At 52.6% G+C, this 23096-nt stretch overlaps 5 protein-coding genes across 5 annotated transcripts; 1 reads left to right on the top strand and 4 right to left on the bottom strand.

Annotated features, from left to right (window-relative positions):
* Nucleotides 1-57: 57 nt before the first annotated feature.
* On the bottom strand, nt 58-4018 carry BDZ83DRAFT_608441 (uncharacterized protein). The gene is made up of 7 exons (XM_060507481.1): nt 3021-4018; nt 1251-2967; nt 919-1182; nt 784-864; nt 700-729; nt 518-646; nt 58-463 (listed from the first exon to the last, which is right to left on the bottom strand). Exons 1-7 carry the CDS (start codon nt 3779-3781, stop codon nt 278-280), a joined length of 3168 nt encoding a protein of 1055 aa, XP_060368602.1. The 5' UTR covers nt 3782-4018; the 3' UTR covers nt 58-277.
* A 700-nt stretch (nt 4019-4718) lies between these two features.
* Nucleotides 4719-10029, bottom strand: BDZ83DRAFT_570193 (ABC transporter; the record flags this gene model as incomplete). Its single annotated transcript, XM_060504277.1, has 14 exons — nt 4719-4944; nt 5042-5554; nt 5614-6235; nt 6298-6413; nt 6464-6535; nt 6593-6716; nt 6780-7115; nt 7185-7347; nt 7402-8180; nt 8241-8474; nt 8536-8821; nt 8912-9141; nt 9219-9756; nt 9805-10029. 14 exons carry the CDS (start codon nt 10027-10029, stop codon nt 4719-4721), a joined length of 4464 nt encoding a protein of 1487 aa, XP_060368601.1.
* Nucleotides 10030-14055: 4026 nt separating this feature from the next.
* BDZ83DRAFT_608395 (uncharacterized protein) lies at nt 14056-15837 on the bottom strand. The gene is made up of 2 exons (XM_060507480.1): nt 14981-15837; nt 14056-14926 (listed from the first exon to the last, which is right to left on the bottom strand). The coding sequence occupies exons 1-2, from the start codon at nt 15406-15408 to the stop codon at nt 14302-14304; spliced, it is 1053 nt and encodes a 350-aa protein (XP_060368600.1). The 5' UTR covers nt 15409-15837; the 3' UTR covers nt 14056-14301.
* A 1254-nt stretch (nt 15838-17091) lies between these two features.
* BDZ83DRAFT_111863 (endonuclease/Exonuclease/phosphatase) lies at nt 17092-19328 on the top strand. The gene is made up of 4 exons (XM_060501096.1): nt 17092-17463; nt 17521-17897; nt 17952-18769; nt 18825-19328. Exons 1-4 carry the CDS (start codon nt 17180-17182, stop codon nt 19161-19163), a joined length of 1818 nt encoding a protein of 605 aa, XP_060368599.1. The 5' UTR covers nt 17092-17179; the 3' UTR covers nt 19164-19328.
* BDZ83DRAFT_111859 (heterokaryon incompatibility protein-domain-containing protein) lies at nt 19310-22404 on the bottom strand. Its single transcript, XM_060501095.1, has one exon. It carries the CDS (start codon nt 22293-22295, stop codon nt 19494-19496), a length of 2802 nt encoding a protein of 933 aa, XP_060368598.1. The 5' UTR covers nt 22296-22404; the 3' UTR covers nt 19310-19493.
* Between the last annotated feature and the right edge of the window lie 692 nt (nt 22405-23096).

The following is a 23096-nucleotide window of genomic DNA, read 5'->3' as shown; positions in this document are numbered from 1 at the left end:
GTTGCATCACATCAAATGTACGACTGATTATCACAAAAGAGCAATGCATGGATTTGACTGGCTGCGAGGCAGGAAAGAAAGTGTGTAGCAACGGATCGGAAAGCTGCAATTAATGCAAGTCTTGACTCGAATCAGGCTGCGATGGTAGGGGACAGCAGCCATTGCCAGCGATCGTGTGCCGCAGCTGTCATCAAGTGTCCCGAGGACTAAATCGGCTTCTCAAAATAATGGATTGTACGACTCAGGATTAGGCCAAATTGAGCTCGCTATTGTCTGCTCATACAACCCCGTTCGTCACTCCCTGGCCATTCTCCAAGATCGACAACTCTACATGTGAAGAATTATTGGCGCTCCTAGATGAGAACTGGGATTTGCTCTTCACATCTTGCTGCTCTCGCCTGGTGGCAGCGTCTTTGATTTGAGATAGCCATGCCCTCGCTTTGGTTTCAATCGTTGTCTCGAGCTATAGTTTCTTATGGTCAGCTTCCTCACACCCTGGAGATCTCAAGCTACTGACCTCGGTAAATTTGAAGATAAGCCATACAAGAGAGGTTAGAAGCGAGGTAACTATGGCAAAAGGGATGTAAGTCCACCAAGCAGGCTTTGGTTTGCCGTCTAAAATGTCTATGTTCATCCCAAATAAGGTCTAAGAGTCTACCGTCAGTGCCTGATGAACGGCGTTCAGCTTTTGAGTCTTACTCCTATGAATGTGAGTGGTAGGAAGATGAACTAGCCAACATGTCAGCGAATCTCTTTGAGTCATACGTGAGGGGGTGGTGCTACCGTAATCCAGCTCAGTCGCTTCATGCTTGTCGACGAATGAACCGACTGCCGCGCTTCCTTGATAGAGACAAGATTGCACTCCTGTAACGCGGTAAGTGACACGTTCAACACCGTGGCAACACTCTTTGCACTTACCAGCTGGATAAGATCTCTCGAGTTCTCGTCCAGCTCACCGAGCTTCTTTCCAACCGCAGCAGCCAGCTGATCTATCGCCTCTGTGAGTTCCTCGAGATCGCCGGTCTCGTTGTGCTGTAGGCAGTACTTCCTCGCAAAATTCCGAATGCTGGAAGCGACCTTGGAGAGGTTATGACGATGACTTAGCCACCTTTGTCCATTCTCAAGCAGATGGTCCAGAAGCGCCGGGTCAGATCCCTTGGATTCGATGATTCTCTTACGAAGCTGAGGTGTTGCAATGCGTCAGTGAACCTCTCGGAAGTCAATTATGCTGGGGCAAAGGAGGTACGCACATGGAGATCCACAAGATTCGCATCGCAGTAAGCAAGCCAGGTATGTTTGACATGGACGAGAAAATGTCTCAAGAATACCGCGCCATTATCCGGAAGCCAAATGTGTGGCATGGTGGTGAAGTGAGCTTTTGTGTGCCATTGATGGGTTTGCTCATCACGAAAGACATCCCAGCACAACACTAATTGCTTGCAAGGCAGAGCTTCGTCATTATTGGGAGAGTTCCACATGAATGCCTCAATGTAGTAGGTGATGTGACTCTTGTTGTCTTCTTGTGAGATGATCTCGAGGTTCAGTTCATCAATCTGAAGATTGTCTGTCAAACGACGAAGCCGAGGTGAAAACGGGACGTCGCCGAGAATCTGTTGTTGCCTGTGGAAATGGTAAGCGTCACAGTCAGTGGCGACAGTAAAGGGAGACACTTGCAATGAGAATCTCTCCGTCGGTCCCCAGTCCTCGAACGAGCGTCTGTCTTCTGGCTTCAGCCGTAGAACGGTGGTCTTGTCATCTCGAAAGATCTCTAGAGTCTGGTCGTCCTGCCACCCGTGCGCCTTGCGGAACTTGGCCGTATTCACGAAATCGGTATACCCTCCTTTTCCAATGAGAAGATTGATTATGTTGCTGTTGCGATTATTGAGTGCTATAGCGAGCGGCGTTTCGCCTCCCATGTTCTGCACGTTGACGTTGGCAGCGGCGGATAAGAGATTCTTTACTATGTTTTCATAGCTCCGGCGTACGGCGTGGTGCAGCGGGGTGTCCAGAGAGGCATCGGCGATATTCACATTGTACTTGCCATCGAGCAAGATTTTGATTAGATCTCCCTCTTTAGCCACGACAAGCAGCGACAGTGTGGCTGTGTCACTCCGACAAAACAGCCTGACTACCTTGTCCTGTCTGTAATGGGCGGCCCACCATAGTGGCGTCCGGCCTTGTGTGTCGACAGAGCTCAGTGGTGCAGTTCCTTCGCTGAGGAGCTCTTCAGCAGCAGTTCGTATTCCGAAATAAGCTGCTAGGTGCAGTCCCGTGACGTTCTGAGGGACGTGTTGCGTGTATCCCGGTGCCTTTGACGAGGACTGGTCGATGAGAATGGCCTGGCTTGACATCACAACATTGACGCGGTTGTCTAGAAACCTCATGGCGGCTGCAACAGGTTCCGAACATGCCTGAGTATGGAAACCCCAGTGGCAAGCAGCGTAGAGGAAGAAAGGATTGTGGCTTAATCTCTCTTCAAAGTCCTCGTCCGACTTGCAGAATCCATCATCGGAAGATATCCTCGATAGCTGCCTCAGACAATAGCTGACGATGTTGTCATGAATCTTAGGAGCCCTGTCACTTCTCTCGTGCCAAAAGTAGTCCTTGACAGCGCTATGGAAAAAGAAGATTGACTGTTCTCCCTGCTCTCCCTTGATCGTGACGATCCCATGCAATGCGGATGTGATCTTCTCTGGCGTCGGGGGCACACGCAGGTACTCTGAGACGTCCGCCACTAGAGCATGCTGAAGCTCTAGCATTGTGAGTGCTCGATGGGAGAAAGTCAGCCAGTCAATGACGCGGGAAGCGAGACTAGACTGAATATGATCTGAACGCGCTTCAATCAGTTCGCCGAAGACGTGGTCTAGATGCCGGCGTTCTTGAGTCCAATGTCTCAAGAATTGTTGGAACTCGAACTTCGTGTGCATCGGTGAAAGTTCTTCGACGATGCGACTCGCGACATGGAAGCTGGGATGACTTAGCGACGCAGTAATTTTCAGGACTTGTGAACTGTGACTTACATCCCTTCAGTTGCTTTCAGGATAGTTTCGTAGAACTCAATGTGCTCTGGGGTCGAGTACGACGCTGGTGGCTTCACGTGGGAAGTAACATACTCCTTCAGGTCCGCTGTGTCCGAAACCGGCATCGGTAGGGCCGTAACTGAATTGTCTTCGGTTGCCAGAGACACATCAAACGTTGAAGTGGCGAAGATCTTGATGTCGATCTTCGCACGAAGGCGACTGAAGAAGGATAGAAGGCTGCGAGACACTCCGTTGTCAAGTCTATCGAGTCCATCCAAAACAAGTGAGATTCTTGCCCTTTCGGTGTCACTTTTGGTGCTACGATGACACAGCAGCGACTCAAGAGCCGTTTGACCATTGTTGTTCCCGACGTTGTCGTCTTTCCTCGGCCCTGAGAGCTTCGACAACAATTCCACATCTGTGCCGTAATCGATACGCTCGAGTAGTTGTTGGATCAGACATCCCGCGAGGAAATCCATTTGCTGGGAATGGTTCTCGCAAAATAGGAAGAGTACTAGACTATCTGAATTCTTGAACTCGTCAATCACCGCGGCAGCTAGAACCGACTTGCCCACACCAGGCGGACCAATGCAGAAGAGCGTTTTATTGCTCTCATTCTCCCATTGACGGTACACCTTGCTGTCAAAAATCCAGCTACATGTTCCTGGATGTCGAAGGGCTAGCTTCTTTCTATGGATCTCTTTCATGTGCTTGGTAGGAGGCAATGTCTCTTGAAAGGCATCCCATGATTGAAGCTCCATCTAGGCTGTGGTAAGTAAGTTCTCGGAGATCACTGGGCCCAGACGGCAACAGGTATGGTGTAAGTTGTAGGTGGATCTAAGGGTGAAAACAAGGGTGGAATTGAGGATGGAAAGTCGGGGGGGAAGATAAGAGTGAAGATGAGGGAGACGAGGACGAAGATGAGGGTGAATATGGGTATGAGAGCGATGATGAAAGTGAAAATGAAAGTGATGGGAGTGAGCGCCTAACCAGAATCATCAAGAGTACTGCAGGCTGCTTCAAACAGGGCGGCAGCGAGGCAAGGCGATTTTGCATTTTCAGCCTGGGTAGCCTGCGCCTGGTCATGAGCCCTAGCAAAAGTGCATCTTTAGTTTGGAAAGAGTGCTGCGCCTGAAATGAGATGGCACAGAAAGTTCTATTGGGTAATGACAACCAACTTCAACGTAAACCCAAAAGCCCAAGGGGAAATATACAGTCGCTTGCCGCCAATGAGGTGACAGCAGGGCAAATGCCGATTCTTGCTGACCCTACTATTGATGCAGCCAGAAGAGGATGGCGGCATGATCCTACAGCCTGCTTCTTTCCATGGCTCGATGTTCACTCGCGCGGTCAGTCTTATAAATACGAGGTGAAGCGGTTTTGTTTCCCGGAAATGTGATAAGTGAGGTAAATGACAGAAGCATGGCCGGCTCTCCATTTTCCATTTACGTGACTGCCTTTGCTCATATGATGTATCAGAAGCCATTGGCATCGTGACTATGATCAGCAGTAGCTCCAGCGCACCACTTTAGCAACAATTATACATACTAGCACTCCATGATTGCTAGCTAGTTCTGGGAAGATATTTCTGTGTATCGAATTTCAATGAAAAGAGGGGTATCTTGATGCGTTACAAATACAAATGTCGAGTTGGGATATACGCTCATCTTACAATTCCTCAGTTCCCTCGTACCAGCCCTAGTGTGCCACACCCGATGACCGCTCATACAACGCCTTGAACGAAGACTCGCTTCCCAGAAGCTCGCGGGGCTCCCCATACTGGACAACTACTCCTGAATCGACAACCGCAACTCGGTCAAAGTCCATCATCGACTCAAGCTTATGTGCGATAGCGATGATGGTCCAATCTCTGAACCACGAGCGCAGCACCTCGTCGATGATTCTGCTAGACTCGTCGTCCAAGCTATTCGCACAGAATGTTAGTCTCCCTCGTTCACTCCCGGTCGGTAGAGTAGGTTCCATCTTGAACACGCACTTGCGAAGAGGAAATAGAAACTCACCTGCTCGTAATCTCATCCAAAATCAACACTCTCCCCTTCCTCAACATAGCCCGAGCAAAAACCAACAACTGCGCCTCACCCTGCGAAAAGAACTTGTCATCAATAACGGCATCCAGACCGCCACGCTCCTCGACTTTATCCCAGAGCTGCACCCTCTTCAGCACCGCCATGATTATCTCGTCCGACGCAGTCTGGCCTGGGTCGAGATTCAACCGCACGGTGCCGTCGAAGATATAGAACTCTTGTGGGACCGCGACGATCTTGGAGCGGACGTATTCGTGGGGTAGCGTGGCGATGTCAACGTCGTCAATGGTGATTGTGCCGGAGTCAACTTGCATCATGCGGAGGAGGCAAAGGATCAGGGAGCTTTTGCCGCTGGATGGAGTGTTAGATGTCTTCGACTGGTAAAGATGGGGGAAGGGAATCACCTGCCTGCCTGTCCGGCCACAAATTGCAACCTTTTGACCCGGTTTGATTGAGATGTCGACATCTTTTAGTACGGCACCAGATGATCTGTTACAACGTCAGCTTCACACTCCCAAGTACGAGGGTCTGTTACTGTCCAAACTTACGCATAGGACGCCGTCACTTTACGGAGCTCAACGGCTCCTTGACTCGGCCACTCTCCCTCCGGTTCTGCAAGCTGCACACGAGAGTCGTCTTCGGATCTCGTCGTCAAAGAAAAGTTCCTTACCCTCGCCACCGCACCAAGCGAGACCTCCAACATGACCCACGAAGTGATGATCGCCTTGACACACCCGCTAAACGCCAACACATTCGTCAACGCAACACCAATGAACCCAGGCCCAATCTGTTCGCGCAGCGTCGTAACCAAGACGATAAGTACGACGGCGATGACAGCGATCACCATGTCAACCGAAAACGTCAACCAGCTTTGTAGACACGCGAGGAGATACTTTGGTCGCTGCGAGTCGTCGAGCCGGTGGAAGTTGACCTTTTCAAAGCCATCTTCCCGGCGGAAGGCCCTGATGGTGGCCAGACCTTCGAGAGTCTCGATGAGTTGGGAGTATAGGGGTGCCTTGTGTTCGATGTCGAGGAGGCGCATTTGTCGCGAGGTGCGGAGGTAGAAGTGCTGGATTGCGTAGAAGGCTGGGATGAGGAAGGGGAGGATGGCGGCCATGTAGCGTGAGGAGACGGACATTACTATGAAGCGGGCCGCGCCGAATGCGACGCCTGGAGGATTGGCAGGTTAGTTGGGCTTCGGTTTCGTTGGGATTGGGGAGAGTATTGCCTACCTACGGCCAGGCCAAGTGCTGCGGCTGGCAGCTCCATGTCGATGAGTTGGAGGTCTTGGCTGAATCTGTTGACTGTGATGCCGCTGTCCACTGAACTGTGAAATGATATGGGCGCACTATTTCTGTTGGTATCAAGACCAATGATCAAGTCGGTTGAGTGCCTTACCGAGACGTGGTATCCAGTAGAACACCGTGAAAGTAGACTCCTGACTTGTTGATGATGACAATAAAAAGCTGCCTAGAATATTTCGTTATTAACGTCTCTGCAGAGCATTGCGATGGAGTATGTGCTCACCACATTCCGAAGAGCACCGAAGCCACGGACCCGACCCCAAGAGCCGCGTAGACACCAAGCCACTTGCCCAGGTCTTGGTTCGGCTTCTTCTCGTTGGACTCCGCCCACCACTTGAGCCAGATATCTGGCCAATAACTTTGTTAGTCTTTGGCTGTTTCTACGTGAACAGCCTCTTGGGAGAAATTACCAGGAAATGAATCGCAAAAGGCAAAGACAATCATGGCGCCAGCAAACGTCGACAGGCTGAACCACCCAGCTGCCCTGGCATAGAAGCTATACATTCCCCAGTCGCCGAGTTGACGGGCGGAATCTGCTTGGTCTTCGAGTAGGCCGAGGACCGTACCTGGTGGTTTATCGTTCGATGTAATCATCGGCAGCGGTGCGGCGCTGTCGCTGGCGCTTATGCCGGCATGTTCATTTGGGTATTCGGTTGATTGGCCAACTTTCATGGCCATCTCGTTGTCTATGATCCGACCCCCATCGTTGAGAAGCACGACGTCGTCGGCTAACGGGACTCGGCGAGCTGTCGCAAGATCGTTAAGTGCTAAGTCATACAAGGAGGGAACGACGTAAGGAGTAAAGGAGAACGTACAATCGGATGATGCTAGAATGACAGTCGTATCCGTATGGCGCAGTAGGCCACTGCTTCCGAAGAGGTTGTTGAACACAATGTCTTCGGTGCTAGCGTCTAGACCGCTGAAAACGTCGTCAAACACCACCAGCTCTTGTCTTGCGTACAAAGCGCGGGCAATGGCCTACCATGATGTTAGCTTTTGCTCCCCAACTCTGAAACAATCTCAATGACAGACCAGACGATGTTTCTGACCACCACTCATGGAAATACCCTTCGTACCCGCCACAGTGCTGTTTCCATTCGGCCAGCTAGAGATATCTTGCTCCAAAGCACACGCCTTGATGACTGTGTGGTACCAGGTCGAATCGAACGCGGCTTGACCGGTGATGATGTTCCGTACGTTATCATTCGGTATCCACGCGGTTTGGCCGCAATACGTAACGCCGGAGAAGTTGGTCAAAATGGTGCCCTCGAAAGACGACAATTCGCCGAGGAGACACTTCAGAAGCGTCGACTTGCCGCATCCTACGGGGCCCAGTACCAAGGTGAAAGCTCGCCCCCGGATGTTCCAGTTGTCGATATCGATGACTGGCTTGGAGTCGTCTGACCAAGAGAATGTCCCCTTAACAGAGGCGATGATGTTTGGGGCTAGATCAGCGACTAGTAGCTCACTTTCTCGCATGTCAGATAGCTCGACGTCTGGGCCTAGACCAGCAGCTTTTGGGGACTCTGTCACGGATTTCCCAGCCCCAGCGATTTTGACACCCTCGCTAGCGAGTCTGGCATCGACTCTTTCCTTGCCATTCAAAAAGTCTTGGATTCTCTGGAAAGAAGCCATGGCAGAAGCCAGGAGCGGAAGTCCCATGACGATGCCAACCAATGGCTGATTCACAAGGATCAAAACAGAGTACGCAGTGAACGCCTTTTGGATCGTCAAAGTATCGCCGGTTCGAGCCGCCGTTGCAACGAATGTGCTGAAGGTGAGGATTGGAGACCAGATCGGCGTGCAGATCACTTGAAAGGAACAGTCTCAGCGTACATGTCACGAAGAGGCAACGCAGGAAAAAAGCTTACGAAACATCATGGAGATCCCCAGCAGTACTCTGAATCTCTTGGAAACCTCGAGCTCTACGGTTCGAAGCTTTTGAATCACTGAAAAGGCAACATCATTGAGGCCAGAGATCTTGAGCCATTTGATGTTTCCCAGCGTCTTGGAGGTCGTAGAGACGCGATCTTGTGAGGCTTTGATCCATTCCGCGGATGCTTTGCCTGTGGGAACGGCGAGGAAAGCTGTGGCAAGTAGGACAACTGCCGCTATGCATCAGTTTCTGAGGTTCTCTCAGCCGACGAAGCTGATATGGCATCCTACCGAAAACGAGGGCAACGGGCATGGCACAGGCAGCACCAAGCTGCCTGTAAATCAGGTAAATCCCGATACCAATCTCGAGAAGTCCACTCCAAACCTCGTGAAGCTGAGTGATGCCTTGGCTGATGGTTTCGCTATCGGTTCCGACCAATGTCAGAGCTCCCGAGGGGCTGACGTTGGGCGACGTCAAATTCAGCCTCAACGCTTTCCGATAGATCAGTGCTGTCGTACTCCCCCTCGTCATGGAGGCCGCACGTTGATTGCGCCAGTCATACTGACCTGTCGAGACCTACACCACAATATCTCAGCGTCCCGCTCTTTGAACAGTTCTAGAACGCTCTCTTGACCGAGAGCGAAGATGACGGAACGTAGAACCCACAGCAATACCGCTGTAAACGATCACGTACGCCCCTATCAAACCAAAACCGTGATTATTGTAGGGCTGCTGTTGCGGCTGACTGGCAAGACGAATTGCCTCGTCAATCAGAAACGGCTGGGCGTAGTTGAAGGCGATCTGGAAGAGTTTCGGGACGATGGCCGCGGAAAGAGGGCCGGCAAAGGCGCGGAGCCAGGTGCTGAACAAAGCGCCGGGAACCGTCTTGTCGGGGACTTTTTTTGTGCAGAAATCAGATATATTAGTCCGCGGAACGTCTCGTGTTTTAGTTTGGGGGCCGAAAATAGATTACCTTGGTCCCACGCGTCGGCGAGTTTTCTGTAGAGCGGCTCTGAGGCTAGCTTCGGGTCCAGTGGATAGAGGTCATCTAGGTGAAGGATGTTTCTGTATCCGTTGATGAAGAGTGACGTCAACCAGAAGAAGACTGATCTGTTGAAAGTGCCGCTGGTGACCTCCTTGGAGTATCCTCTGTGTTCTGGAACTAGGATCCTGCGCTTCTCTGTTGATTCTAGAAGGATCATGACAGCTCTGACAGCTAGAGTACAGGTGAAGATGGCGGGTATGGTCTGATGGGGGCCCAGCATCCACAAAGTTCGGGCACGAGCAGTGTCAAACAGAATTGACAGAAACAAGTAAATTGACAGGACGAATGATGGCCTTACAGACCGTTGATGGGCGAGCCATGATAGCAAACCCAATCCTATCGAGGCAATTAGACTGAGGATGGCGGTGGGAATGGTTGCACGCGTATGAGTGATAGTCGTTGATGGTGCAGTGATCCAGAGGATCAGAAGAGCGAAGTTTAGAGCAGCCAGAGAAATGGATGCAGACTTTCAGAGATCAGCCATTGTGGTAGGAGGCAATTTGCCAGGACTAACAGCTTTGAACCAGCGCAGGGTGCTGGGCACGACTTTGACATCGGACCTTGCCAGGCGTAAGGCACAGGTGGGAAGCAACAGCAGGAGGAGAGATTGCAGGGGAACTGCTAGTATGACCTCCTCGAAGAAAAGTGTAAAGTCGAATCCGCCCCGGCACAATTCTCCGGCCCACGGACCGAGAGAGTTGTCAAGGCCGGAAGAACAAGCCGGCTGCGGGACCCACATGGTGCGAGCGGGCACCGGGGACTCTCGTGTCGCTGATGGTGTTTCAAGACCAAGGGAGTGAGGCAATTTTAATCAAAGAGGGATTTCAAACAAAACATGAGCCGAATGTAACGCTTTGTGACTTCGTTTACTAGCAATAGCCTCAAAACGAGGTGCCAAACTGAAGAGAACAATTCCAAAACAGAGTTGCAGTACGCCCAAACTTATTGCACGTCAAGACAAAAGGAAATGAATGGAAATGGTACGAGATTGACTGGGAAAAGGACAGAACAGAATGGAAGCGACAAGCCTGCAGTCACCGCATCACACGCCGCAATCCTCCGTAAATTCCCAGATTTGAGGTAAGACCGTAAGAGCCTTAGGCAGAGGGGCCAAGTCTGGTGGTGTTGAGGTGGTGTTGCCAATCAAATCAAGGTGTGCCTGTCTCGGGGTGCGGCATAGCGGCAGCTAGACACAGCCACCCCGTGAATTGCCCAAAGCGGAACGAGTCTCATCTTTGACTGATGGACCAGATGACAGTTCCACGTCAACCACGATGAAGGATTGAATGTCCGATGTACGAAAGGGACGAAGACCGATCGGCTCGAAGCAACAGCGCCGAGCAGTCAGGCAGGATTTTGGTGCTAGTCAAGGAAGTTGCATCGGACGACTCGGGCCCCGTGCATCGACACAATACGGCGTATTGGTCTGACCAGGTACTCCGTAGCCTGGAGGTCAGGTGTGAGCGTCTGAGATGAATGAATGGATGCATCAGCACTGACAGAAAAAGACAGAAAACCTGGAGTCGGGGACCGATGGACGTGTCCAGTCTGACCGTGGAACCGTCCAAGTTAGAGGTTCATGTTGATGAGATGACTTTCTCCAGACTTGAGATGATTGATGTATGTGGCGGGTGTCATGTAAGGCAAGGCGTGTAGAAGGTCGAAAAGCTGCCTGCTGTGCTATTGGGGCCTTTGGACAGCCTGGGTGTAATACGGCTGTAGGTAATTGACTCATCCGGGAGCGATAACGACATCTGACCACCACCATCACGTCGTCTGAAGTCGGTTGTGTTCATCTTTGCTAAATACAGAACTGTACGATTCGAAGCAAAACAGGCGTGCGCAGAGGATAGAGTCATTTGAAATCCCAAGTTTGGGACAGCAAGGAACCTTATGGTACCAGCCATGCGGTGTCCCACGTGTAGAAGAGCCGCAGTGGAAGGGAAGACCCAACCACATCTGAAATGGGGATTCGTCACCTCCCACGTGATTTGGACTGTGCTTTAGCCTCTGTTGATGCACAAGGAAGGCACGTCTACGAAGTATCTTACCTGCCTTACCTAGGTACCTCACTTGGGTAGAGAGGTAGCACAATGATGGAAGGAAATAACTGACGGAAGAGGAAAGACAAAGAGCAAGTGCGAGGAGAACAGCCACGTGATTCCAATGGGTCTTGCCAAGACGGGAGTCCAATGGGGCCTTCCTTCTGCTCGGGTCAAGTCTGTGTTGACCACATCGCATGACAAGGCAGTCACGACGGGACTCACAGACTGCTGCTGCCATGTTGGGAACTTGGGGCGAATAATTACTGGGAACCTGGAGGGCTGGAAGACAACCCGGGAATCCAATGGAAAAGATGGGCCGTTGAGGAGAAATTGGGAAGGAGGGGCCCCCCTTCAGTCAAAGTGATGCGAACCGTCCGTCTCCTCTTCAATTCTCGTGGGGAAAGCAATGCACCGGCATCATTGACCAAGCTCTTCTCTCCTGTGTCTGATTTTCCTCGCTCGCCGATCACTGCTCTGCTCTCCCGCCTCCTTTCTCCATGATTTCCCAAACAGGATTGCAGCACATCCGTTCATCCCCTGATTCCCCTCGCCAAAATGCTTGGCCTCTACTGTAATTCTGGAATACTGGAGCCGCCCCGGTGATCTCCAGACTCCAGAAGTCGCCTGAGGCCTGATTCTGACTCTGACCCAAGCCAAGAGTCCCAAGACTAGGCCCAAGACTACTAACTACAAGCCAGGCCTGAAAAAGTAAAAGAAACCAAGAGACTTCTGATACTCGCAACCAAGGCCGGAAGCATCGCCAACACCGAGCATCTCTCTTGGTATGTCTTAATTCTGGTCTGTTATTCCCACCTCAACAAGAACGCCATGCTGCTGTGGTCTTGGCCAGTGTTGCGCGACGATCATCGCCCGACTTTGTCAATCTCCTCGAGACAGAAGTCCTTGGCAATTCGATGCACCAGTTGAAACACCGTCCCTTCTCTCGACTTCGATCCCTCAACCCTCGAGCCATGTCAACCAGGGTGCGGAGACTCCCAACGTTGCTTTATGTTCTAGCCCTCGGCATTTATTGTGTGAACTGTGAAGGGATGGGAACGGACGGCATGGAATGGGACGGAATGGCGCAGCAACCGCAACCCGCGGCACCGCTTCCAAACAAGCACCTCTCCAGTCGAGATCCCCCAATTTCTAAAGGCCTAAGAAGACTCTGCAAATCAGACAGTCTTCAGGAACAGTAGTGCGGCGAATGACGGAAGAAGGAGAGCGATGTAACGGTATCGACCAGGGCCAAGCTTCAACCCTTCAAACTTTCCACGCCGGATTGCGGCTCACAAATCAAGCTCGTGGAGACTCTCGAAGCGTGTCTTACTTGCTATACGCTACTTCGTACATGCAGTGTACAATTACGGCCATCGTAACCGGTGCCCTAGCAGAGATCGAACAATTCTTTGCAAATCCTGTCATTCAGACCACTTTTTGCTTCTGCAACGCCTAGGGGGCCGGTCCTGATTCACGAGAGATTCCCCTGCTTGTCAAGAAACGGCCCAGGGTGCATCGTTGCAGTTCTGAAATTTAGACTTCATCGCTTCGCGCATGCTCATCCTTCAAACGCCATCCCAGCAACTCACTCTTCAAATGGGCGGCATCCCACTCGTCACCAGTGTATTGGGATGGAGACAATCGCGCAGAAGGGGGGAAAGACTTCAGTTGGGAAGCGAGAGGCGTTCGCGATTTTGGCCAAGCGCCCTTTTGGGCGGTGTTTCATCCCAGGTTTGACAACCTGTCCTCCGATCAAACCGTTCAACCCCCATGGCTGTTCCACTAACCGCAAGGTACGCGACCTTGGGAATACCACCACCGCACAAGCATCAACAACACATGCCAACCAGGACAGGACGGACACTAGTTCCCACGTTCTGTGTGTGTGCAGAGTACGGGCTTATGGCTGGATGCAGCCTATTACCAGGTCTGGCCACCGTCGAGTAGCCACCACCGTTGGGGACCCGTTCCACCTCCGCAAGCCTCAGTTCTGGAGAAGTACATACAGGAATCCGCCGCGGCGGGGCCGTTCTGAATCACCAACCGTCTGATCAACAGTCGCCCTCCATGGCCACCACCGGCACCCTCAACCACAAACGCATGGTAGCGATGCCCATCATCAATCGGCTACAGACACCTTTTCTGCTCTCTCTTTATTTTGGGACCTCGTCTCCGCTTTCCCCGGCTCACGGCTGCTCCGGGGTTTGGCGCGACATGGCGCCGTCGTGGTGCTTGGCACACACCTCTTCCCATTCGCCATAACGTCTCTTTCTCAAACTGAGGACCCGACTCCCCTGCTCCACCAAACTGCACTGCCCTCGCGATGGATCACAGTCTGTGACATGGCTGACATGGTGACATTGGGCAAAGATAGCGTTCACCTCATTTGTTTGACAAGACGTCTCAATTCCTTGGCACTGTGACCTCATGGGTGCAGTCTGTGCCTGCTCTACCTGCGGCATGATATTCCGAGGGATCTGGATCCGAGTGAGATTCCCAGGAAGCTTATACTCTATATCAACCCAGCCCGATCTGGCCTTGAGTTCGGTTTCTTTTCTCTCGACACTCTCAAGTCTTCAACACAACAACGTTTCTGGTTCAGTTCCTTCACTTTGGCTGGTCCAGTCTTTCCTTGAGTGCCTTTCTCATTTCTTCCATTCTCACATTCCATTCTCTCCAGGTTCTGTGAACCCTTTTCAGTTGTAAATTATACCTTCAACTTTTTTCTTCATCTCTTTGACTAGAGACATTTAGCACTCCTTCAAAATGAAGAGCTCTATCCTCCTTTCCATTGCGGCCATCGCCGCCCAGGTCATCGCCCTCCCTACCCAGGAGGACCGATCCGTGGCTCTCCCCGTCCGAGACCTGAACTTCCCGGCTCAAGTTGATGTCAGGCCTGTTCTGCGCCGCGCCAAGGGCGAGCAAGGTATGTCAAAGAACTCCACACATCAACATCCGAAACTCATCTAACTTTCAACGCCAGCCGGTGACAACGCCGACGTCCAGCAGGAGGGCGAGAACGCAGGCGAGAACGGAGTCGCCACGAAGAAGGCCGCCAAGGACGCCGCTGCAGCCGGAGGAGCCGGTGCCGCGGCCGGTGGTGCCACTGCCGGAGGTGCCACAGCCGGCGGTGCCGCCAACAACGGAACTGCCAACGCCGGAGGCAAGAAGAAGGGCAAGAAGGGCAAGAAGAACGCACAGGCCAAGGCCGCGGGCAAGAAGAACAACGCTGCCGCCGGTGCTGCCGGAGCCAAGAAGAATAAGGCCAAGAAGAACAACGGTGGCGCTGCCAACAACGGAACTGCCAACGCCGCCGACGGTGCTGCGGCTGGCGGAAAGAAGGCCAAGGCTGCTAAGGGTAACGCTGCTGCCAAGAAGAACAACGGAGCCGACAACGCAGCTGGCGGCGCGGCTGCTGGTGGTGCCGCCGGTGGTGCCGCTGGTGGTGCTGCGAACAACGGAACTGCAAACGCTGGTGGCAAGAAGAAGAACGGCAAGAACGGCAAGAAGAACAACGCTGCTGGAGGCGCCGCTGCGAAGAACAACCAGGCAGCCGACGGCAACAACATCCTCTCTTCCATCCTCGAGAGCGTAAGTGGTCCTAGAGACGCAGGCCATTGAACAGTAGCTAACATTCACTTGCAGATTGGTGGAGGCGCTGCAGGTGGAAACGCTGCCAACGGTGGTGCCAACAAGGCCCAGGCCGACCCTCTTGCTCTGCTCAGCGGTCTTCTCGGACGTGACGAGGAGTCAGCCGACCTGGAACAGCGCGAAGAGCATGACCTGGCTGAGCGTGACGACCACGAGCTTGTCCAGCGCGACGAGGAGGAAGCCGATCTGGAGTAAGCGGGAGTGGACGCTCGAGTGTTGAGCGGCTCCAGATGCCGGGGCCCAAGGGCAACAAGCCGAGTCGGAGCCTGGGACGGTTCCGGGCGGTCCCAGCGATCACCGGGGCGGTCTTTGACGGGCTCGACCGGTGGCAAGTCTGAAGCAAAGGCAGCTACGCTGGTAGAGCTGTTTCCGAGTGTGTATGTCTCGAGGACGGAAAAGAAATGAATTTTTTGTTGGTGCATACATTTTGCGAGCCTGATCTCACTTGAGATATCAGTAGGCAGCTGTTCCTGTCGTCGCCAAAAGTTTTCTGAGGCATCTACGGGGGAAACTTCACTCGATGGACAAGAGGTCCTTGGGATTTGTACAGCTCTTTGTAATGTTCTGGGACAGTTTTCATTTGTAGGAAATTGAGTGAAGATGTGCACCGCAGGTTTTAGGCCAGATCCCCATCTTTGAAAAAGATTAGTTGTGATACCATAGTGAGAATTGGACCAGAGATTCTTCAAATGAGTGTATGAGGAGAGAGTGGTGCATCATAGACTGTTGACTGCATGTTCATGGGTAAGAGTTGATGATGCTACGCAAAGAATGTGGATGAGTGAGCTGTGACTGTGAGGATGGGTACTCAGCCGTGAGGGAGGGAGCTGAAGGGGCCCAGCGGAAGTCGAGTCAAGCTTAGAATCTTGGTAGCGGTGATAGACAGGGGCACATCCAGGGACGACCGGGGTTGGAGCTCCGGGGCCGGCGGTCGGTCATCGACACGTGAGGCAGATGATTGGCAGGCGATAAGGCGCAGATTAGCGGCCCCTCAACGACCCCTTGTCCATCTTTTTAGAGTAGGTAATTGACTTTTGCTCCCTCCTCTCAGACTCCTCCTCCACCTTGCCAGCAACGGCTCTCGACCAACAACAGCAAGACACCACGCGCCCACCGAGGTCTTGGCCTCGAAAGCGGACTTATCCTAGGAAGGGAGTTGGCCCGGCTTGTCTTACGGTTTGTTCGGCTCTCCGGATCACCTTGGTTTGCTACGCCTATCATTGTTGTAGTGTTGGAAATGACACGCTGATTGTGATACCAGTCTCTCTCTCATTCCCTATCTCTGCACTCCGTATGGATATACCGTACAGATATGACCCAGGATCAGAAGCAAAGTTGCTTTCTAACGTTCCGCCGCTCGCCTTTCCCCCACACACCCGTTGCTCAATTCAACCTTTTTGAATATGCTTAGGCCGGGTTGTTCCCCACTGAACTAGACACCAGCTAGGCCACTCTCCCGCCCTCGCAGGAAGCCTTCACCTTCCCGATTGAGCCATGGCCAACCAATACAGCGCCGCGATGGGGGGGTTGAAGTCAATCAAGGCTAATGCGGGGCTCATCTAATGTCTCTGCCGGTGCCGTTAGCCCAGGTTTCTTATGACAGCCTGACAAGAACGTGCCAGGCACGCATCGCTCTAAGAGGTCAATTGATACGACAGGACCCCTGCTCTCCGCTCTCCGCTCGACGGGAAAGAATCATTGTCTTGCCGTTTCCCTCCAGTGAGCATGTCCAGCTGGCCTTATAGGCTACAAGTTGAGAGATATCGAGTGCGTAATATCGGAGCTGGCCGCGCCCTCCTCTCTCTCGTTGTCCAATCTTATCGCGTACATGGACTCTTGGAGCGCATCCGACGCGGGTTGCTCACATGCAAAGCAGGCAGCTCCCGCGATGCAAGGGCGGAATGGATCGCTGGATCCCGGGGGACCCAGCGAAGCGATATGGTGCAGCTTTCTTGGCACTTTGCAACTTTCTCGGCTCGATACGACCCTGACCAGGGGAAACGGGAACCGCAATAATGGGCTGAAGAGGTTCAGCTCCATCCTACATATAGTGGTGATTTGCCCCGCGACGGGAGTAAACATGGACGATCCCTCTCTTGCTCTTGTGTGCTCAGGACGTTGCGATTCCAGAGAGAAGAGTGAACAGCTTCCGTAGTCATTGGTTTTCGTTTTGACGCGGTGTACACTGTCAAGATGAAGGTGACCTCCCTCTTCCTCTCCGCCGCCGGCGCCGCCTCGGCCTTGACCATTGCCGAGATCAACGGCAACAAGTTCCTCTCTCCGTACAAGGACCAGTCCGTGACCAACGTCACCGGTCTCGTTCTCGCAAAGGGACCCGCCGGAATCTGGATCCGCTCAACGACGCCCGACGACGATGCTGCCACCTCTGAGGCGCTCTACGTCTACGGCAGCACCGTCGGCGCGAACTTGACCGTGGGCGACCTCGTCACTCTGGATGGAAAGATTCAGGAGTACAGGTAAGATACAGTCGGACTCCCGATGGCACGTAGAGTTCCTCTGACAAAAACAAACAGGTCCGCCACGAACTACATCTACCTCACAGAGCTTAGCTCCCCCAAGAACGTTGTCGTCGTCTCAAAGGGTAACGAGGTCACACCTCTGGTCATCGGCGTCGATACCCTGCCCCCGCCAACGGAGCAGTACAGCGGTCTCGACGGCGGCGACGTCTACGCCGTCCCCAACGCTGTCGCCAACATCTCCACCGAGAACCCCATCCTCAACCCGGCCCTCTACGGCCTTGACTTCTGGGAGTCGCTGAGCGGCGAGCTCGTCACCATCAAGAGCCCCGTTGGCATTTCTCGCCCCAACCAGTACGGCGACACCTGGGTCATTGGCGACTGGCCCGTCACCGGCGGCAATGCGCACGGCGGTCTCACCATGTCTGACAAGGGTATGCATCATCTCTTTTCTCTGAATCACGCAAGTCACTAAGATGGCAAACAAGACTCTAACCCCGAGGCCATCATCATCGGCTCCCCCCTCGACGGCACAAAGAACCCCGAGTCCAAGATGGGCGACGAGCTCACCGAGATCACCGGCATCGTCACAAACGCTTTCGGCTTCTACCGCATCCTCCCCCTGACCGGCATCACAATCGCAAAGAACGCCACCAACAACGCCCCCGCCACCACCCTCGTCAGCCGCGGCGACTGCAGGGGCATCACCGTCGGCGACTACAACGTCGAGAACCTCTCCCCGACCGTCGCCCACCTCCCCTCCGTCGCCGCCCACATCGTAGACTACCTCAAGACCCCGGACCTCGTTTTCGTCCAAGAGATCCAAGACGACAACGGCGCTACCAACAACGGCGTCGTCTCCTCCAACCTCACCCTCTCCACCTTGACGGCCGCCATCGAGACCAAGTCCGGTGTCGCGTACGACTGGGTCGTCATCGACCCCGTCGACGGCAAGGACGGCGGCCAGCCGGGCGGCAACATCCGCGTCGCGTACCTCTACAAGCCCGACGTCGTCGAGCTCTACAAGCCGAACCCGGGCGGCGCCCTCGATGCCAACGAGGTCCTCGAGGGCCCCGCGCTCAAGTACAACCCGGGCCGCATCGACCCCACAAACACCGCGTGGGACGCCAGCCGCAAGCCCCTCGTTGCGCAGTGGCGCGCCGTCAACGGGCCCGTCAACAAGACCTTCTTCACTGTTAACGTGCACTTTGCGTCCAAAGGCGGCTCGTCGTCCCTGCACGGCGACCCCCGTCCTCCTGTCAATGGCGTCGTGAACCCGCGTATTGAGCAGGCCAAGATCACCGGCGTACGTTTTCATCACTCCACCCTCGTAAGAAGTCTCAGCTAACTCAAGATCACAGTCCTTCATCGCCGAAATCCTCGCCCTCGACGCAAACGCCCGTATCATCACCGCCGGCGACTTCAACGAATTCGCCTTCGTCGAGCCCCTCAAAGTCTTCGCGTCCACATCGGGTCTCATCGACCTCGACGAGGCGGTCGGCGTCCCTGTCGAGGAGCGCTACACCTACGTCTACGACATGAACGCGCAGGAGCTGGATCACATGTTTGTCAGCCCCGCGCTGGCGAACAAGAACGGCACCGCGTACGAGCACATCCACGTGAACTCGTGGGAGTTGTATGATGATCTTGTTAGCGATCATGATCCTTCTGTTGCGCTGTTCAACGTTTGTGGGTGCTAGTTGTGAGGTTTTTTGTTGGAGCGGAGGGGTATATGTTCTTGTACATATGATTTTTGGGTGGATTGAGATGTGTATGAGATATGAGTGTAATACATAATGCCAAGACGAAACTACCAGCCCAGAGTACCAAAGCACATGTCGTTACTCGAAGAACAACCAAGCCCGATCCGTACAACCACTCAACTACCGAAGACCTACACTTTCGTGTGTAACTAGTGAGTGCGGTCTTAGCCGTAAGAATTTGTCTCAAGAAGATGTTCTCTGTATCCCATCCGTCGTACGTAGATTGACCTACGCAAATAAGCTATCCAAGTGGGAGTCTGCGTCCAATCAAATGATACGGATATCCTCCAAAGGGACACCCTTCATATCTTCGTCGTACGTATCATCAGTACGGGTGAATGCTTCCTCCAGAGGAAGAAGCCGCGCCTCTGTCTCTCTCACAAGATCAAGCAGCGGCTCCCATTTTAATTCATTCACAAGATCCAAGGGTGCCGGCTTTACCTCAGTGGTTGTAAAAAGGCTGTCCAATATTGCCCACATGAAATTCCCTATGGACCAAATTCCGTTCGAACTACCATGTCCTTCTTCAGCAATGTTAGAGGGCGGAGGGTTAGAGCTGAGAGTCTTCTCATTTGCCAGGACGGTCCATGATGTAATGAACTTGGCCGCCCACGTATAGTGATAGGACTTCGCGAAGACCCCCCATGACTGACTCTTCCAAGGAGAATCCTCGACTTCTAGATTCAAAAAATCGTACGCCCACGGTACAGGGCTTCGTTGGAACCTCTGCTGGAGTCGAGATACGTTTTCAAAATTCGGTTCCATTGCTGCGCATGTAATAATCTTTTGATCCAGCCCTTGACTCAGAAGCGTTTTGACAAAAGTCTCTTGTGAAGGAATGTCCAAGACTTCTTGCCTGTACTCATATCGGCAGATATATGACAATTCCTCAAGGAAGGTTGGAATGAGACCATCCGTGAGATAGCTCGGTTTCCAAGGGATTTCGCGGCGACCTGACTTATTTCTGTTCGGGACAGCTCCGTACTCCCAACCAAAAATTGACAGGACTCTTGACTCCTCTTGTAACTTCTGCGCAATATCCACTGATTCTTCAAAAGCGCGGTTCGCTCTTCTCAGCTCACCGAGTGTTGACCATCTGGTTGGTATCTGGTCCGATGTGGTGCTCAGGTTCGATTTACTCAAAATCTTCCAAGTCTCATTGTAGCTTCTGACCCGGTCTCGCAGGCGACCCCCAAGAGCCAGATCCGATGGGTACTCTTCATCAGCTTTCCGCTTTCCCGCACGCTTCAATTCACAGCATATGTCTTTGATTGTGTCCCATGTAAATGTTTGAAACCAGGGTTCTCCATCGCTCGCTGCTTTGAGCACGTACTGCCAGGTTGAGAAGAGAAGTATCACCTTGCAATCAAAATAGTTGATCAACTCAGCTAGACATCCAGCTTTAAGCCTTTTTGCAATAGCCACAAAACGATATGTCTTGGGGAGCGTGGCGACGGGTCGAAGCACCAAAGCATGGCCCTGCAGTCCTCTGATTTGTAGCATTTCGTCGGTCGACTCGGCCCGGTAAGGTATGGAGTCTGCGTGGTAGGTCTCTATCATGCGGTAAATGTCACCTTTTAAGACTCCTTGAGGGCGCTTTTGAGACTCGGGGTCAAAAAGACAGTCTGAAAGATAAGATGAGAGCCGCCCTCGAAGTATCAAAGTACCATTGCGATGGAAGCGAGGACTATAACCAAGTTCGCTAGGAAGATAGGTTTGCGAGGCTGCTTGAGGTAGGTACGGTCCCATACTATTCAAGGCGATGGCGGACGACCAGTCAATAGCCCACGAGGTAGGCAGAGACGAGGTTGATGGTCGCAGTGCTGCAAAGATTGGCAGCATGAAAGCTGGACTTTGACAGAGCATGAAACCAGTCAAGCCGCTAAATACTTGTTCCAGGCTGAGCGAGTAGTCCGCTATCAATTGCGCTTGTTTTGCTCCTTGAAAGAGACCTAGCAAAGCGTAGACCTTGTCTCGTGGGTCCGTTGCCTGACATTGAAGTGTAGCTTGTAAGAGCTTTGGAAGCTCTTGCAGGTCCATGAGCTTCCCTTGAGGAAGCACGTGAAACCAATGTTGCTGTTGGTGGAGCTGGTTTAATCTACCAACTCGTTTCTTGATCTCTTCCATTTGACGGGGAAAATCAAACCATCGGTCTCCTTTCGTCCCAAAAAGAACCCATGGGTTTTTCGCTGCAGCGATTTCTTGAATAATCCAAACTCTCTTGAAATATGGCTCTTGCGTAAGATCTTTGTCTTTAGGCAATGATCTTGAGTTCCACACATCGAAGTTCCATGGAGCTGAAGTCGTAGCATCCTCGTCTTCTGGGTTTTCTCCAAGGTATATCAGGACCCTTACGGCAGTCGCGTAAATGCTTTGCATCATTCCCACTTGATGGGACCTTTCGCCCACATCGTTTTGGTTTATGCAAACGGCGTCGACCCAAAGTCTTCTGCTGCGGTAAGAGTATCGTAAACGGCGAAGAGCATTGAAGCAGTTCTTGGTGACCAGCAGGATATCCCATCGCTCCCCAATATAAACCTTCTCGCACCTTGAAGAGTCCTTGTTTTCGTCTGCCCATGTATATGATAGAGCTTCGTACTCCGGTTTAATGGTCAAATCTGCGACTTGAAGCTCGACTCTGACTGGGTCATTGTAATTGCCTTTTAGCAACTTCAGAAGCCGGATTTTTCGTGCGAATAAAGGCTCATATGGCGCCTCAACCTGAGTAGAAGAGTCTGCCGCAGGCTCTTGGTTGCTTGTGGTGGGCTGGCCAACATGTGACGTGACATTTCCGCGCACATCTTCCGACGAGGATGTTTTCGGTTCCGCTGTCGTTTTTTCCGGCAAATCAGAGACTGATGGATCATCCACAAAAGGTAATGAAAGTGGCCACCTTAGCTCAAATCTTGTCGTCGGAGCCGGTACTAATGGCGCATCGTGGTGTTGAGCCTCCGCAATGCCTTCCAATGTAGCAATGCATCCACAGCTGCTACATGTCGGCACACCCAGGCCTGCACCGAATTCGACATCAGGTTTCCGGCATGTCTCGTGCCAATTGAATATGGTCATCGCTTGCTCTCGTTCCAAGTACTGACCATACCGCGTGGTGATGCTAGAATGTAAAAAGATAGCAAAAGATGCGAGCGTCCCCCGAAGGCCGAGCAAGAGCAAGTAAGGTATCGAATTAAGTAACACACCAACGGCGGGGTATTGGGTATTTAAAAGCCTGACTGACAGCCCAAATTTGCGATGAATGTTGGGACCCGACATCTGCAAGTCTCATTGGCTTGAGAGACTATGCATATCTGGACGGTGGCGCAGGGACTGCGCCAACGACAGATCTCAAGTCGGTGTACGCAAGGCTTCACCCAAGTATTAGGTTGAAGACAAGGCAGATTCGAAGTCTCGGTGCAATAAACAATTGGATGCGTGCTGCGCTTCAGACAGGTAGGGAGTCAGCCACTGTACCCTTTCCAATCAGCGAAGCAGAGTTGAGTTAGCTGCATGCGACGGTATACATGAGTGCCATGGTCAGAAAGCGTCACCAATCGCCATGCCTATGCTATCTATCACTAGGTATATTCAGCCGCAAGAGATCTGGCAGCCTTCGATACTCTGCTCTCGACTGGTAGTCTCAGACATTGCGCCTGGCGCAGGCAATTATGGCCGACATGCCGGCAGTGGTACGAGACATTCAATGGGTAAATCAGGCGCTTCGAATGTCGCTTCACGCATCACGCCACGCACCTTCGGCGGAACCGAGCTGGCTGGCAAGTTTGTTAGGCTTACTGCATGAGGTGGAAGATTAGAGATGATTATGTCGTTTCGCGGATGATGGCCAGAGCATTCCTACACTCGTCAACAAGAGTA

The sequence above is a fragment of the Colletotrichum acutatum genome, assembly GCF_030867785.1.
Source record: "Colletotrichum acutatum strain CBS 112980 chromosome Unknown BDZ83scaffold_16, whole genome shotgun sequence".
NCBI classification, from domain to species: domain Eukaryota; kingdom Fungi; phylum Ascomycota; class Sordariomycetes; order Glomerellales; family Glomerellaceae; genus Colletotrichum; species Colletotrichum acutatum.
Note: the sequence above shows the minus strand (reverse complement) of the source record. Positions and strands in the feature narration are given on the sequence as shown.

Coding starts and splice junctions, on each gene's coding strand:
- BDZ83DRAFT_111859 (XM_060501095.1), bottom strand. CDS start 22,295: ATGACCATATTCAATTGGCACGAGACATGCCGGAAACCTGATGTCGAA.
- BDZ83DRAFT_608395 (XM_060507480.1), bottom strand. CDS start 15,408: ATGCACCAACAAAAAATTCATTTCTTTTCCGTCCTCGAGACATACACA. Junction 14,927..14,980: donor CCTGCAGCGCCTCCACCAAT/CTGCAAGTGAAT, acceptor AGGACCACTTAC/GCTCTCGAGGATGGAAGAGA.
- BDZ83DRAFT_608441 (XM_060507481.1), bottom strand. CDS start 3,781: ATGGAGCTTCAATCATGGGATGCCTTTCAAGAGACATTGCCTCCTACC. Junction 2,968..3,020: donor CTGAAAGCAACTGAAGGGAT/GTAAGTCACAGT, acceptor AAGTCATCCCAG/CTTCCATGTCGCGAGTCGCA. Junction 730..783: donor AGCGACTGAGCTGGATTACG/GTAGCACCACCC, acceptor CATGTTGGCTAG/TTCATCTTCCTACCACTCAC.
- BDZ83DRAFT_111863 (XM_060501096.1), top strand. CDS start 17,180: ATGAAGGTGACCTCCCTCTTCCTCTCCGCCGCCGGCGCCGCCTCGGCC. Junction 17,898..17,951: donor TCTCACCATGTCTGACAAGG/GTATGCATCATC, acceptor ATGGCAAACAAG/ACTCTAACCCCGAGGCCATC. Junction 18,770..18,824: donor AGCAGGCCAAGATCACCGGC/GTACGTTTTCAT, acceptor TCAAGATCACAG/TCCTTCATCGCCGAAATCCT.